The sequence below is a fragment of the Ovis aries genome, chromosome 18 (assembly GCF_016772045.2).
Source record: "Ovis aries strain OAR_USU_Benz2616 breed Rambouillet chromosome 18, ARS-UI_Ramb_v3.0, whole genome shotgun sequence".
NCBI classification, from domain to species: Eukaryota; Metazoa; Chordata; class Mammalia; order Artiodactyla; family Bovidae; genus Ovis; species Ovis aries.
Genome location: NC_056071.1, coordinates 65,970,839 through 65,987,757, shown reverse-complemented (window position 1 = coordinate 65,987,757; position 16,919 = coordinate 65,970,839). Strand labels below are relative to the sequence as shown.

The 16,919-nt window shown below is 51.5% G+C and overlaps 1 protein-coding gene across 18 annotated transcripts in view; it reads right to left on the bottom strand.

Moving 5' to 3' along the window:
- Window positions 1–16,529, bottom strand: part of KLC1 (kinesin light chain 1) — a 68,938-nt gene extending 52,409 nt beyond the window's left edge. For 12 of the 18 annotated variants that reach the window (XR_006056941.2, XR_009597153.1, XR_009597152.1 and 9 more), the window contains exon 1: window positions 156–8,003. Coding sequence is in view for 8 of the 18 variants with exons in the window: in XM_060401487.1 (XP_060257470.1) it covers window positions 156–286 (131 nt within the window). In the remaining 10 variants the exon portion in view is untranslated. Of the gene's footprint in view, window positions 1–155; window positions 8,004–11,162; window positions 11,373–11,748; window positions 12,041–15,332; window positions 16,018–16,325 lie in introns of those variants that run through there. The other 6 variants (XM_027957449.2, XM_042235581.1, XM_060401491.1 and 3 more) reach the window with 4 other exon arrangements.
- Between the last annotated feature and the right edge of the window lie 390 nt (window positions 16,530–16,919).

The following is a 16,919-nucleotide window of genomic DNA, read 5'->3' as shown; positions in this document are numbered from 1 at the left end:
ATTCACCACGGAGGAGACAGCTGACGGGATTTAAGCTCACACTATCCGGACAGGAACCGAATCCAAGCCCGTCCACTCTGCTGAGGCACGCCTTTGCTCCAGCACCAGGCTGCCGTGCTTCTGCGGCTCACCACTCAGGAAACAGTGATACCTACCCCGACAGTCTGGAGCCGCAGGCAATGGAACTTCTTAAGACCTCAAACAGAAAGGGTTTGACACTTCTGCCACGGTAAAAATAGGCCAACCTAACCCTGAGACAAGAACAGAAACAGTGAACACACTGCATATTTCGTAAGACCAAAAAGTCTAAAGCCACTCTTTGAAGCCCACTCCAGATCACACAGACTGGAGGCTCTGTCACACCAGATTATCATTTTTCATGCGACAGTCTTGTTTCCCCTCTACCACCTGACCATGTATTCACTCTCTCCTCCTTCGAACCACAGAAATGAGCTTATACACAACAAATACCCTACCAATTAACAGGCAACACAATTTTCAATATTCCAACAACTTTCACCACAAACTCCCCCCTCTCAAAAACTAATAAAGACAAGCAAAGACCAGAGACAGAACCAGCACCACCTTGGTCACCGCACCTCCTGAGGTTTTACGATGTGAAATTCCACTAGGAAGGGGTTAAAAAGCTCAAGGTAAAGAAAGTTAAAATATAAACAAAGACACCCAAGCACTCCAAAAGGAATGTGTAGAATTAGATTAGCGGTGGTAGTATTTGCCCAAGTATATAGAAAATATACTTTTTAAAAAATTCCTGAATTATACCCTTTAAAATGGTTAATTTTATGTTATTATGAACTGATATCTCAACTTTTAAACAAAGAAATGGCGTGGGGGGGGCAACAGGTCTCTATGCAGAGTGAATCACAGCCAAGAAAGGTGAGTTAGTCTGACAGTTCTCGGGTGCAAACCGAACTTCCTATAAACACAGAAGATAGCATAGAGAAATAAAAATAAGATGGAGGAGAAAACATAGAAGTCTTTGCCTTGCAAAGACTGATAGCAGAAAACCATATTTAAGATGTCTTTCCAAGAGCTGACCCGGTGAGAAACCGGCAGCCAGCCAGATCCATGGCCCATCTCTCTACACAAGCGGAGGGACAGGAGGCAGGAAGGTCCTGATGCAGGAGGAGCCCAGAGGGGAGGGAGGGGAGGAGGGAGCGGGGAGGGGAGGGGGGAGCGGGGAAGGGAGGGGATGGGGAGAAACAGGGGGGAGCCTCTAATGGGTCTGAAGAAACAACCCAAGTGGTATTCAGGGAAGCTCAGTCCCATGATCTGAATGCTTGTGCTCCCCAAATCCTTCGCTGACACCCAGCCCTGACCGCGATGGCATGGACAGGCAGCCTTCAGGAGGCCCTGAGGGTGGAGGGGAGCCCGCATGAGTAGGACGAGCGCTCTCACAGAAGAGACCCTAGAGGCCCCCTCCCCCCTCCCCAGTGACGCCCAAGGGAGATGACTCTGAAAGAAAGCAGGCCCTCACCAGGTGCTTAACCTCCAATCACCAGGACCTTGCACCTGCCAGTCCTCAGAATTATGAGAAACAAATTCCTGTTGTTTATAAGCCACTCAGTTCATTGTATTTTGTTATAACAGCCTGAACAGACTAAGACCTTCAGTATTCTGGAACCCAAGATTACAGTGTTTTGTGGGTAAGATGATACAAGTGTCAAAACTTAAAAAATTAAATGATTTATTTGCAAAACAGAAATAGATACGGAGAGGTAGAAAACAAATGCATGGACGCCAAAGGGGGAGCGCGGGAGAGATGAACTGGGAGACCGGGGCTGACGCGTGTACACTCTGGACGCTATATATGAGATAGGTAACCAATGAGAGCCTGCTGTAGAGCTCAGGGACCCCTATGCAGTGCTCTGCGGTGACCTAACTGGGAAGGTCAGATATAGAAAGAGCGCAGATCTATCTATGCATATAGCTGATCCACTCTGCTGCACAGCAGAAACTAACATAGCCCGACAGAGCAACAAAATTTAAAAAAATTTAAATACACAAATGACCCGTCAATTCCACTCCTGGGTATATACCAAGAAAACTGAAAACATGTTTATGTAAAAACTTACACAGAATGGTCCAAAACAATAAAACTCCGACACTGTGGAACTTGTAAACAAAAATTTCACCATTAATCGTAACAGTAAGAATGTGGAAACGACCCAAATGTTCTTCAGCTAACGAATGGATAAACACAGTGTGGTCTAACCATACAGAGGGATATTATTTGGCAATCATAAGGAACAAAGCACTGATACATGTTACTACACAGCCAACCTGCGCTAACTGAAGGCGGCCAGCCACAGAAGGCCTCACGCTGCCTAACTCCACTACATGAAACGCCCACGGGGCTGGAAAGCAGATCAGTAGTGGCCAAAGGCTGGAGGGCAAGGACAACCAGAACTTTTTTTTAATTAAATGATACAAAGCACAGAAAACAGAAACACAAAACCCCACTCTGAGACCTACCTCACCTACTTTAGCTTTGTCAGGGAGTCACAGAAAGCGTAATTTCTCAATCTTTTTATCCTCTGCCCTCTTTTGACAAACAAGAAAAATCTAAAGCCCTTTTCAAGGTATTTTAAATTTCTAATACACAATTCCTTACTTACTGCTATTAGAAAAGCAAAGTAATCAACAGTAATGTTAGAGGTAAAAATTGCCGGGACCCAGCGTGAGGAACTCCGCCCGTGGCAAAGGTCACGAGGAAGGAGGCTCGGCATTACGCAAAGGCGGGATCGAGCCTCAGGAGACCCCCTGTTCCCGAGCATCTACCCCCAAAACCAGAGTCTGCCTACTTTACTGTTTTATGCTCTCACCTACACGTCTGACTTTACGGGGGCTGCCCACCACCTCTCTCAGGGAAGGAGTTAACTTGCAGCTCCAAGTTAATAAAAATTCCTGGGCGTGACAAGAGTGTTCCAACTTACAAACTCCTCTGAAGGTTCTCTAGCCTGCCTGAGCAGGCTCGTCTGGCCACATGTGATTGTTTACAGCCTCCCAACCATGAGAGGCACGAGACGCTGTAAACTTCCTAAATACAGACTCTTTTGAGAAGTTAGAAAATTATTAGTATAGTATAGTGGGTTGATTAGAAATTATATTGGTGAAGGGTTTTTCATTTGTTGAGCCAATATTTGCTGCTAAATCTCCATATTCCCTGCCTTTATAATGAATATAACTAGCATATGGGAGAAATAAGTATTAACCTTTTACATTAATCATGTTAAACGTTAGGCTAAGTAAATTCCTTTTCTTGATTATAACCCCCTGCACCCTCACCCTATAGGAATGCAACTTTATCTGGTACCTTTGGAGGGTGGCGCCTGGTTTAAGAAAAAATCACCCCTGGAAAAAGTAAGTTTTCTGGTTGACTGACCGTTATCAGAAAGGGCCATAAAATGCCAGCAGGCCTCATGGCCAGAAGATAATGTAAAACCCCTAAGACCTTTGTATACTTTTATATGAAGCACCTGATTTTGATAAAGGTCAGGTCGGCTGACCCCACGTGACTCTGTATTCATCCCTATGTATAACAAAAAGTATATAAGCAAACCTGAAAATAAAGAAAACAGATCAGTTTCTGGAAAGACTGATTCCCCTGTGTCATTCTTTCCCCTTCTGGCTGAATTCCCATCTAGAGCGTGGATACTCTCCAAGCCTGCTAATTTTGCCTGGGCTTCTAAGATCTGACCGGGGAGGCCTCAGTGTCTCCTCTCCTTCGGAAGAACGGAAAGATGCCTGTGGCCTACATAGGTGGTGCAAATTCCTTGTCTTGGAGTTGTATTGGTATTCCACGTAAACCAAGTTACTCAGCCTCTTTTTCTCCACTAATATTTCCTACTACACTATCCTTTTCTAATCTCTCTTTATATCTATAATTAAATAAGTTCTTTCCTAGGACGCCTACTCCGTCTCCCCTTCGAATTACCCTGGATCCACTGGGGCTGGACCCTGGCAGAAAATATACATTAACTTTTTGGTTCTGAAATTTCAAAATGAAAATTACACAGTGTGGAGTCAAGGGAGAATAGAACTTACTTGAAAAGTAAACAGTAATCCAAGCATCTCCACGGGATGGCTGGTTTTGTTTTGGTGGGGGCAGGGAAGGATAAGCAGGGAGAAGGTGTGTCCCTCTCAGTTTATATAATAAAGTTAAGGTTCATACTGAAGCAAAATTCAAAAACGTCTCCTGAAGGGTCTCAATCTTTTTCACACCATGACATTTATGGCTAAAAATGCAAATGTCACGCCCTCTCGCGGTTTGTATTACAATAGTGAATTTGTTTCCTAAATATAATATCACATTATAACGATAAACATATTTTATCCAGCTCTACATGGCCTACACTTCACCCATGAAGAAACACCGTAATCTCCTCACGGGAGGAGGTACTCTACCAGGAAACCTTACCTCTGGGAAAGGAAAAGACAGAGGTAACTGACAGGCATGAGTCCAGAGTCTGAAGTGTTCCCGAATGGAGACTTGACTGACTCCATCATTTTCTACTAGAACCACAGCATCTCCTCTGATCTAACTTTATCTAATCCTTTTATTTCCTCTGCTGAACTTGAATCACTTGGACTTCCCTGGTGGCTCAGACGGTAAAGCGTCTGTCTACAATGCAGGAGACCTGGGTTCAATCCCCTGGGTCGGGAAGAATCCCTGGAGAAGGAAATGGCAACCCACTGCAGTACTCTTGCCTACAAAATCCCACGGACAGAGGAGCCTGGTGTCCATGGGGTCACAAAGAGTTGGACACGACTGAGCAACTTCACTTTCACTTTCAAACTTGAATCTCAAGGGTGAACTGAATGAATCAACCCTGCTGGATTAAAAATCAGAAAAACCTATAAAGTGAAATGCTTTAAAATTAAAGTCTCCACAATTACAGCATCTAATCTGACCGTGTTTCCATCCAGAAGCTATAAGCCACTAGATAAAACAAAAGCATGTGTTTTCCCCCTGGGTGAGTCTACCATAAACGCCCCTGCAGGGTCAGAGCTCTGGGCACTTATCCCCCCCAGCCCTGCTCAGAACCTGACTGAGCGGGGTCCTCCCGGGTGAGTCTACCATAAACGCTCCTGCAGAATTAGAGTTTTGGGCACTTATCCCCCCAGCCCTGCTCAGAACCTGACTGAGTGTGGTTCTGTTTCGCAATCGGCCACCTCTGTGCAGAGACCCTCTGACTCTGATAACCAACCACACCACCTGTAGAAAGAATTTTACAATGCAGCCGGGTCCCTCACCAGCAGGTGTCGTGCCTCCTTCTCCCCACACAGGGCTCCAGGCCAGGGCCGAGAGCGCACCGAGGTTGTTCAGTGTGACATGGGATCACAGGCCCATCTCCCTGGATGCAAATTTTAAGCATGAGAAACTACAGGGAAAGGTACTACATGAAAATACAGGAGAACACGTGTTTTCCTAAAACAAGGATGAGTGAGCCCAAACGACGCGGCTGTCTCTGTTACAAGTCCTTGGTTGAGCAAGTGAAAAGGAAAAACCACTTCACCAGACAGTGTGACTAAGAGAATACATAGGAGGGTGTTACGGGGGACGGGCCAAACAAGTATAAATACAGAGTATTCATTCTGTGGTTTAAAAAAGCATTTTTATTTCAAAATGAAAAATGTCAGCTTATTAGCATAATACCGTAAGTCTAAAAGTTTATGTACTTAAGTGCTAATCAGTAACACACATATGGAATAATTTTCTTTCTTAACTGAAAAAAAAAGAATTTTAAAAAATCTGAATTCTCTTGAAAGAAAGAAAATGGGAAAAGAGAAACAGACAACTCACTTAAACCTTCACATCTTTCTGTATCCTAAGTTCCCCTAAAGAGCACACATTTTAAATGCTTTTCAAACGAAACAAAAGAAAGCAGGAACCATGAGGAAAAACACCTGATACTGTGGACTTCACCAAAATGTGAACTACTGATTATTCAAAAGTGAAAGTGAAAGTGAAAGTGAAAGCCGCTCAGTTGTGTCCGACTCTTTGCGACCCCACTGACTGCACCATCCATGGGATTCTCCAGGCCAGAATACCAGAGAGGGTAGCCTTTCCCTTCTCCAGGGGATCTTCCCGACCCAGGAATCGAACCGGGGTCTCCTGCATGGCAGGCAGACTCTCTAAAGGCACAAGCAAAGAACAGCTAAGCCCCAGATTGGGAAAAAATGTCTGCAATACGTGGCCAAAGACAAATCCAAATCCCTAAAGAACGCCTACAGTCACTGTTTTTTTAAAAACTGTTTTTAAATGAGCAAAAGAATTGAACAGACACTTCACAACAGCAGGTATATAAAAGGCACGCATGTTAACAAGTGCTCACCATCATTAGTCATCTGGGAAAGGCGCCCTAAACCCATCACAGGATGCCACCAGCCAGCAGCTGCTATGATGAAGCAGACAACACCAAAAGCTGGAGGAGAGTGTAAAGCGCACAACTGCTTTGGAAAGCTGGCAGTGTCTTCGAGATCAATCCTACACCTATCCTATAAGCGATCCCACTCCTCGATATTTATGCAAAAGAAATGAAAATGTGGGACTTCCCCGGCAGTCCAGTGGTTAAGAGCTTCCACCGCAGGGGACATGGGTTTCAGGGAACTAAGACCCCACATGACCAGGTCAAAACAAAGAAGAAAATGTACGTCCACAATCCTCACAAGAATGAGTGCTCCCTGCCCCAGACACAGACCAGGAGGAAAACGGCGAGACCGCGGCAGATCTGTACACGGGGACACTACTCAGGAACAGAAAGGGACAGACCACTGATACACGCCTTTCCAAGTGCTGAATTTTAAATGGTTATGCTGGGAAAGAAGCTGGATGCAAAATGTACATACTGTTTAATCCAATTTATATGTTATTTTAGAAAAGACAGAACTAATCTGGAGTTATAGCAGAAAATCAGTGTTGCTGGCAGGGGAGTGCAGGCCACCTCCAGGAGCTAAGAGAGCAAAGCCCTCAGCAAGAGACAGCCAGTCGGCGAGAAAACCAGGACGTCAACCCTACAAACACAACAACGGAACTGTGCCACAACCAAAAGGGTTTACAAGAGCACCCTGAGCTCCGGAGGAGAACCACAGCCCAGCACAGATGGCAGCCCCGGGAGCTTGGGCAGAGGCTGCAGCCAAGCCACGCCTGGACCCCTCACCCAGAGACTCTGAGACAACAACGGTTATCATGTTAAGCTACTCAATTTGCAGTAACTTATTATATGGTAAATAGAAAACTAATATAAATTTCACACACAAAAAAGCTTTAGAACTTAATGATGTTTTAGTTAAAAAGGATAGAAACTATAGAAGAATCTTAAAGACATTATGCCAAGAGAAACAACCCAGTCACAAAAAGACAAAAACTGCATGACTCCAGCTATGTGAAGTACCTAAGGCAGAGAAAGCCATAGAGACAGGAGCAGAATAAGGCAGAGAAAGCCACAGAGACAGGAGCAGAATAAGGCAGAGAAAGCTATAGAGACAGGAGCAGAATAAGGCAGAGAAAGCCATAGAGACAGGAGCAGAATAAGGCAGAGAAAGCCACAGAGACAGGAGCAGAATGGTGGTTGCCATGGGCTAAGGGGACGGAGGAAATAGCGAGTTATTTAATGGATACAGAGTTTTAGTTTTAAAAGATGAAAAGTTCAAGGCTTACTGGACGATGATGCAAATATATTTAAGACTACTGAACTTATTTAAAAATGACTAAGATGGTAAATTGGGTTAAAATCACAATCTAAAAAACACAGAAATCAACATAGTCTTCCCATTTGGTTAATAACACAAGTCATTTTTAAACAGAATAAGTGAATTTAAGAGAAAACACAACACCATAATCACCATAAGAATGAAGACTCAATCAGCTCTCATTGACCACGCGGCCTGCGTGAGCCTCTGTGAAGAACACAAACACACCAGCGTGGTGGCCCAAAGCACTACACCTGAGACAGCAACTCCCAGGAGTGACCGTGACCCCTCTGCACCACTGGGCTTCTGAAAAGGAAGAAACCGGCAGGCGCTTCCCAGGGAAGGCAACTGGAGGGCTGACCTTAGTACTGCTGTGACCCTGGTTCAAAACTTGAAACACGCAAGAAAAAGAAAGTGAGAAGCCTGACTTCCCAGCTGTAGACCTCTGGTTGATGGAACCTTATCCAGTGTCTCCAATCCTCACTTTCCCCAGTGACAGGATGGACGCGTTACCGCACCGAGTTCACCTGGTGCAGGGACACGCTCGCCACTCCAGCTCTGCCAGCGGCAGCAGGGCAACTTCAGAGGCGGAGCACAGGCTTCCACAACCCACCATCGGAGGGACAACCCAAGGCTGGAGCTGAGGTGACTGGGATAGTTCAGAACCAAGGAAATAACTTCTACTTTACAGATGCACTTAGCTTAAATTGTTTCTTCTTTTGATAGTCACTTACATCTGCTTTATTAAGTTATCAACAACACAACACACCAAGCGTATTTAAAAGCTCTCATCTGCCTGCAAAAATCAGTTAAAAATAAAATCAGAGGTGTTCCCTGGTGACCCAGTGGTTAAGAATCAGCCTGCCAACGCAGGGGACACGGGTTCGATCTGTGTTCCGAGAAGATCCCACATGCCTAGGGGCAACTAAGCCCGTGCACCCAGAGCCGAAGCTCTGCAACAAGAGGAGCCACCGAATCGAAAGCCTGGGCCCGGCAACAAGGAGCAGCCCCGACTCGTGACAACCAGAGAAAGCCCGAGCACAGCAACGAGCCCAGAGCACTCAGAAATAGAAATTAGTTTTAAAAATATTCTTAAATCTAAATACAAGACAAAATCATAGTTCATTTTTTATCTAAGAGTACATGAGCCCGTAAGCTACCGGACAGAATGGCACAAGAGCACCCTGGGAGAAAAAACGCTCATCATCCCTCCAACGGCCTTCCTGCCTCGGCAAGCAGGACAGTCTCAGGAAAACTTGAAGAGTCTTAATAGCCCTCCAGAACCAAATCCAGTACTCTTCCGTCCAAATCTTCCTCTGCCCCTTAGCCAACGGGATACTGCCCTCCTCCTCCTCCGTGTCCCCGGGCTTCCCTACCCTCAGGTATTCCGCGATCACTACCAAATGTCAGATGCTCCCCAATCTTTATCTCCAGCCTAACTCCAGACCTGATCTCCGATTGACCACCAATCCGCTTGGCCACCGTAAGCACTGTGGATTAAACCGACCCAAACCCACACTCACCATCTCCTCCTCCCATTCTTCCCATCGTGGTGGGCGTCACCTGCCAGTGAGTCACCCACGAGAAAGACAAGGAAATGATCGATGCATTCCTTCGCATTATATGCCAAGGACCGACACAACACACCAGTGCCCTCGTGGAGACTGCAAATGTAGGTGGAGGAGACAGACAATAAACTAAACAAGAAAATACCTAAGTAGGGAATTTCCTGGTGGTCCACTGGTCAGGACTCCATGCTCTCCCTGCCAAGGGCCCAGTTCAACCCCTGGTCAGGGAACTAAGGTCCCAGAAGCCAAGCGGTATGGCAAAAGAAAATAAAGAAAAAAATAATAAGTAAAACGGAAATAGTGAGTCGTGCCAAGGAGTGCCGGGCAATTGAGGGCACGAAGATACCCAGAAAAGCGGACCCAGACGCACCTGGACGCACCCGAGTGAGTGCAAGACAGGAAGGTGAGCGGACTAGTCGAGCTGTGGCACTTCCAGAACACTGCGAGAGCCTCAGCAGAGGAGCGGCGGGCTGAAGCCCTCCCGAGTCCACCCGCCCCCAGTCCCTCTCTAACTCTGCTCCCGGCTCCTGTCGCTGAGGCTGCGCTCCGGACACGCTGCCCCTCCACCTCGCCCCTTCCCAACCTGCAGCATCGCCACTCCCAGGCCTGCCTCACAGCCAGACTCACTCACGCAGAGCACTCAGCACAGGCGTACTGTCATCCGTGGTCCAGACTTCAAGCTGCCCCCGAGGACAGCGACGCCTCAGCAGAGCACACACCACTCAGCTGGTTCTCAGTGGACCTGTAAGACCGTGCCTTCACATCTTAACAGGCTAATCCTGTTTATCCCAGGCCACAAAACTGACATCTAAACTTCCCAGCACTTCTGTACTGATGGTATATTTGTTAATAAAGTTCTGCTTTCTTATCATACTTCACTTACATTCCAGGTCATACAAATCCTACAATTTATTTAACTTCTCATTTTTCAATTCCTAGTTTTCTTTTTATAGAATTCTAGTCTGAGATAGTTTATAGCCCTACATGGAAAGCTATGCACTGACTTATTTTTCAACATTATGAAACACGCTTAAGAAGGTATAATTTTTTTTAAAAATGTAAACTTTAAGTCACTGCAGTTGAGCTTTTACTCACTCATGTGGCTCTCCTCTGCCTTCTCCTCCCCCCTCCTCGCTGGTGATGCCCGTGCATGTCTTTCTTCACTATGCACGGTCGACAGTGCTCTTAGAAAACACTGCCAAGCCAGGTGACCGAGCCAGGACACAGTGAAGTGACCACCCCACTGTCGTGTCAGGACAGCACAGGGCGGTCAGACGCGTCTGCAACATGAGGTTGCATCCTTGGATGACTCGGAGAAACTGGCTCTTAAGAGAGGGTCCTCCCCCCACATACACTCCCACACGATCTGGAATTTTCAGCATTTAGTATGTCTGTACTCTTAGAGTACCTAGGAAACAGAACAATGGGTCACATTTCCCACCTTGACAAGTCTTGCTGCCGGTCTGTGAAAGAGGGTCATCCTAAATAAAACTATGAGATTGAAGGACGCTGTTCCAATTTCTAATGGAACTATTCACTTAACTAGTACAATGTATACACTGAGCTAATTATTCTGATCAATGCCTCAGTCATGCTCTACAAAGAAAGTCTAGAAATTTAACTCATGCAAAGAATCAAAGAACCAACTGCCGCTTCACACAGCAATTTAAATGGTGTATCGCAAATGTTCTGCTCTCACACTTTTAGAAAAACATTTTTTTCCAAGAACTCCTTATCAAACGGTTAATACGAAAACTCTGAATATGCTGCTTAAGTAAAAAATAAAAAAAATAAAAAAAAAACCAGCAACAATACATAATCTTTAATACAAAACTGCCTGCCTCTACAAATCTTTTCATTTTTTACAGAAAGAGGTACCGCAAATGTGACCCGAGTACGTATTGCAGGGCAGGGATGCTGCAGGTTAAGCAGGGGCAACTCCAGCCTAGGCTGATGCTGTGGACGAGGCACTGAGGGTCCGTCACTGGAAGAAAAGGGTCGCGGGCGGGCGGGGTCCAGCCGGCCTCTCCGGAGGGACCCCGCACGCTTCCGAGCCGCCGGCCGCCCGCCCGAGAGCGTGACAGGCGCGTCAGCCCAGGGCGGTGCCGCGGGAGAGGGCGGAGGCCGGAAGGAAGGGGACGGGCTCGGACAAAGCCAGCCGTGCCGGCCGCCCCCTCCCTGCGCCCCCCGGCCCCCTCCCGGGGCGGCTCCCGGGACCCCAGCTGTCCCCCCGGCGGGGCCGGGCTGGGGATGCAGGGCCGCGCCCGAGATGCTGGCCGGGCGGGGCCGGGGCGAGGTGGGCGGGCGGAGGGCGCCGGGACCCGCAGGGGCCGCGGCGGGAGGGGCCGGGGCCTGCGGGGGCAGCCGCCCTGCGGGGCGGCCGGGGCCGGGGGGGAAGCGGACGCGCCTGCCCGAGGACCGCGGCGGGCGGAGGGGACACGGGCGCGGCCGGCCGCCGACTCACCGTGCTGCTCCCACGGGGCCGCGCGCTCGCGCTGTCAGCACCGGGAGGGCGCGGGCGCGTGCGCGGAGCCGGGGCCGCCGGGGGCCGCCGCCTCAGCCGCCTCAGGCGCGGCGCCGCGGTCACGAGCGAGGGGCGCTGGCGCGGCCGCCCCGCAGCATCCTCAGCCGCCCCCGCGCGCTGTCTCCCGCGGCTGCTCCTCGCAGCTGCAGCTCCGCGCCCGGCCGGCTCCGGGTCTGCCGCTCGCGCCGCCGAAAATGGCGTCTCCGCGTCCCTCCCCCGGCTCGGCGCTCCCGCCCCATCATGCCGCGCGCCGCCGTGACGTCACCTGCCCCGCCGCCGGGGGGCGGGGCGGCCCGGGAGCCCGGGGCGGGGCGGGCGGAGCGCGCCTCGGGGATGGAGATGCGGTCCCCGGGCGGCGGCCGTGGGCAGCCCGGGGGGCGGGGAGGGCCCTCCTAGGGCGGCCCCGCGGGGGCACGGGGCAGAGGGGCGCTCGAGGAAGGCGCTGGCCGAGTACGGCCGGTCAGCACCACGCCTGGGCCTTTCCCTCCTGGGCGCGGCCGGCTCGCGCGCTCACGCAGCAGGAATAATGTTTATTCTTATGCTTTATGTGCTCATTTAAATCTTTCCAGAACCCTCGAGGCGGGGTGGGCTGGGGGAGCTTTCGCCAGCCACAGCAAAGGAAAGGGTCCAGAGGCGCTGGGATAAGCCAGGAGGCCGCCGGCCAGGAAAATCCAGTCTTCGGTGGAGACCTGGCTCCCAAGCCCCCATGCCCTGCTCATGGTCTCATTCCCTCGCCCCTGGGCCATCGCGTCTTAGAAGGCCCGAGCTCAAAGGCACTGTCCAGGCTCTCCCCGCGGCCTCCAAGTCCTGGCAGGAACCGCACCCCAGGCTCACGAGCGGGGTGGGCTGCTTACTTAACCCCTACTTCCTGCCGAAAGCAGAGATGCCACCTCTGCTGTCGGACCCCACCCGGCAGCCATCGCCAGGGCACACCCCTGGCCGCGCGGTGCCACGACCTCCAGCCCAGCCCGAAGGGCAGTACTTCCAGGTCAGACCACGCTGCTGGGCCCCATCCTGCTGCATCGCGGCTCTGCGGGCCTGACTCAGCAGCCAGCCCTGAGGACGTGCTGATTCAGTGGGCAAGGCTCAGCTTTCCTTGCCTGCCACCAGCTTGAGAGAACCCCATCCTCCCAACCCCACCCCTGTGCCTGCACAGGTCCCAAGTGGCATGATTAACCAGGAGGGCTTTCGGTGCCAGCCCCACACCCTGCCCCCAACCCCCCTACACACTTGCTTTTGAACTGCTGAGCTTTTCAGATGTTACCACCCCAGCACCAGCAGCCATTTTAACCCTGCAATTACTGAGTCACCCAGGAGGAAGTAAATGCTGCTAGATTTTCACAGGGAAGTCCAGCTCCTTTGCTTTCATTTGTAAATGTGAAGTTGAGCTAAAATAGGGGATGCTCCCAAGGTGACAGCAATCACTGGGCAGAGAGAGACCAGCAGTTAATCAGTCAACCCCTCCACACTCCCTTACTGGATCAGCCACACTGCAGCTTGGATGTGATCTGCTCCTCAACAACCGCCTTAGACTCGGCCTGTTGGGCAGCTGTGACCACAGTGCTACAGAGAAGGAGGAGCAGGCTGAGCAAGGCTTCCCCTCTGTCTGTGACTCTAGGCTCAGTGACTGTTCCTTCCACTCACCCGTCACGGAAGCAAGTGAGGGACCTGGGCTGCTCACGCCCTTTTCCGATGGGTGGCCAAGAGTGGACGTCTTTGCAATTGCTCAAGCACATCCCCCGCATCCCCACTGCTGCCAAGCTGTTCAGGCCCTATTATCTAGCTCTTTTATTCTCTCAGCAAATACCTGTGGAACTGCCAGTGGTCAACATAAGAGCCAACAAGCACTGGTGAGCAGGACACAGAAGATACCTGCCCCCGCTTGTGCAGTGCCCAGTGATGCCCTGGTGGCTCAGCGGTGAAGAATCCGCCTGCCAAGCAGGAGACACGGGTTCAGTCCCTGGGTCGGGAAGATCCCCTGGAGAAGGAAATGGCAACCCACTCCAGTATTCTTGCCTGGGAAATCTCACAACCAAGGGGAGCCTGGCGGGCTACAGCCCATGCGGTTGCAAGAGTCGGACATGACTGAGTGACTCAGGACTCAGGCACACACGATTACCACTGGCAGAGGCAGTGAGCTCAGGCAGGCAAGTGGGCTGAGATCTAAGCAATAGGAAGGGGCCAGCTGCAAAACTGCTGCGGACACAGGGGCCACTCCAGGCCAGAGTCCTCAGGCGGGGATGAATCTGAAGCGATAAGGAAAAAAGAGCAATCACCCACCATACCCGGGGAGCCTCCCGGAAGCACGTCGAGGCACCCTCCTCTGGGCAGCGGGGCAGAGCACCCATCCTCACCAGGGTCTCCCACTGAGACCAGCAAGCGTCTGTCCCTCTGCCTGTCCATCTGCCTGTCCCTCTGTCTGTCCCTCTGTCTGTCCATCTGTCTGTCCATCTGCCTGTCTGTCTGTCTGTCCCTCTGTCTGTCCATCTGCCTGTCCGTCTGTCTGTCCGTCTGTCTGTCCATCTGTCTGTCCGTCTGTCTGTCCATCTGTCTGTCCATCCGTCTGTCCCTCTGTCTGTCCTCGCTGAGGCTCCTGGGCATCCCATCTCCTTCAGTCCTCTGCCTGCCACAGTGACCCCCAAGAGAAGTGCCGCTGTCTCCCTTCTACAGATGTTGCAGCTGAGGCCCTGCATGTTCTGAGGTCTGCCTGCTGCCTCCCTGCTGCTGGGAAAGACGCATTAATTCATCTTTAGGAACAAACGGCAGCCCTGGGTCTCCGCGTGCACGCACCCGCAGAGCCAGGAGTTGATGCCTTTGTGGTGGGGGAGCCTCTGCAGGGGCAGTGAAGCCTTCATCTGTCCTTCCCATAAACCTGGAGACAGGCAACAAATCTGCACATCCCTGTAGCCATCAGCCTGCCGGACCAGCCTGGGTCCTGGAGGGGTGGAGCTGTGCCTGGGGGGCCAGCAGGCACCCCACCCCAAAGGCAGGACTAGGGGTTCCTCCCTCCTCACTCCTGGGTGAGTGATCTGTTCCAGGAAGGCAGCCTTGGCCGCTGCCTCCTCCTCTCCACCCGTCTCTGCCTCATCCTCCTGCCCTGCCCTCTGCCCTCGTCTGCTTCTGTCTCCTTTCCACCTTCCACGCCCCTGTTCTAACACCTGAGACATCAACAGGCAGCCTGTAGGTCGAGACAGAGGAGTTGGACCATGTGGCTGCGCCTGCTGTACAGCCCCCAGGGCCCAGATGGAGCAGTGACTGAGGTCCCTGGTCAGTGAAGTGGGGGGTGCGGGGGGAACCACGATAAATGCTAACCTCCTGCTATTTGGAGTCACTGAGGCATCACAGGCTAGGAGGGTTTGGTTCAGTTCAGTCGCTCAGTCACGTCCGACTCTTTGCAGCCCCATGGACTGCAGCACACCAGACCCCCCTGTCCATTACCAACTCCCGGAGCTTACTCAAACTCATGTCCATTGAATCAGTGATGCCATCCAACCATCTCATCCTCTGTCACCCTGTTCTCCTACCTTCAGTCTTTCCCAGCATCGGGGTCTTTCCCAATGAGTCAGTTCTTCACATCAGGTGGCCAAAGTATTGGAGCTTCAGCTTCAGCATTAGTCCTTCCGATGAATATTCAGGACTGATTTCCTTTAGGATGGATCTCCTTGCAGTCCGAGGGACTCTCAAGAGTCTTCTCCAACACCACCATTCAAAAGCATCAGTTCTTCAGCGCTCAGCTTTCTGTACGGTCCAACTCCCACATCCATACACGACTACTGGAGCCAGGATTTATTGAGAACCACCGATGTCCGGTGCAAGGTTGGGCAATGGGAGAACGCCCCTGCACAGGGGAGCCCAGGGCCTGCAGCAGCTGAGACAGGGAGCTAGGCGAGGAGGGTGGACCAGGTGAGCCAGGGATCAGGGGACCCCTGCAAGAGGGGCATTCACATGGCAGCTGGGATCGCCCCGGTGGAGGAACTGCAGGAAGAGAAGCGTGGTACCCAACACACCACACAGCCTTCCGTCTCCAGTGGACAGTGGGACCTGCCTTTACCATGGTTTTGAAGCATCCATCTTTTTATTGGAAATGTCTGTGGTTGTCTGTGTCCAGAGGCAGCCCTTTGGGGGAGACCAGGATCAGGGGTTTCCCTTTGATCCTGCGGGGTCTTCAGAGGTGGGGGGAGGAGGCAGCGGCCCCAGTCCTGTGAGGGCCTGAGAAGGAGGAAGGGAGGGAGGGAGGAAGGGGTTAGGAAGCCAGCCTGCCTGGGAGGGGCCGGGAAGCGGTACTTGGGTGGCGATCCGGCCCAGGTCGTAAGGGCGTTGCTCCCCCGGAGGGACAGGGAGCGGGGAGGGTATATACAGGCCGTGCAGCCAGGACCCCTCAATTCCCCGCCGGCCCCACCGCGCGCACCCCTAGCCTGGGCACTGCCCGCCAGCCCGGCCGGAGCAGCCTGGGCATTCTCTGGCCTTCTCCCAGCCGGCGCCCCCGTGCAGCGGGGCAGCCTGGCATCCAGACCCACCGGGTTGATCCCTGAGCAGCCAGCCTCGCTCTCCGCGGAAGGCCACACCCTCTCGGGCTTCGGTTCTGAAAATGGTATTTATCAGATTTTCAGGGGCTTTTCCTTTAAAGAACCGGCGCTGCCAGCCTTCATTGAGCTTTGGGAACGGCTCGCTCAGACAAATGGGAAAACAGCGGGCACACCGGGTGGGAAGGGACCCGGGGTGGGGCAGGGGGCGAGGAGGCAAGGGGAGCTGCAGGGAGAAGCTCCGCCCTCTCGTTTTGTTTTTTTGTTTTGTTTTGTTTTTTTCTGATGTGAAGCCTGGGTTCTGCTGGAGAAGTCCGAGCCCGTGGGAGTGCCCTGGGCTCCCAGCATTCCTGAATGCTGAGTGCGGTTCATGATTTCTTTCTTTTTTTTTTAGGAAAAACCTATACAACGTAGGATGTGCACATAGTTTTTTAAATCTTATTTTGCCTATGTATTTGGGCCTGCCCAGTCTTAGTTGCTGCACAAGGGGTCTTCCCTGACGCAAGCGCAAGCGGGACCTAGTTCCCTGACCAGGGTTCAAACCCTCACGCCCTGCACTGGGAGCGGGGAGTCTTAGCCACCGGACCT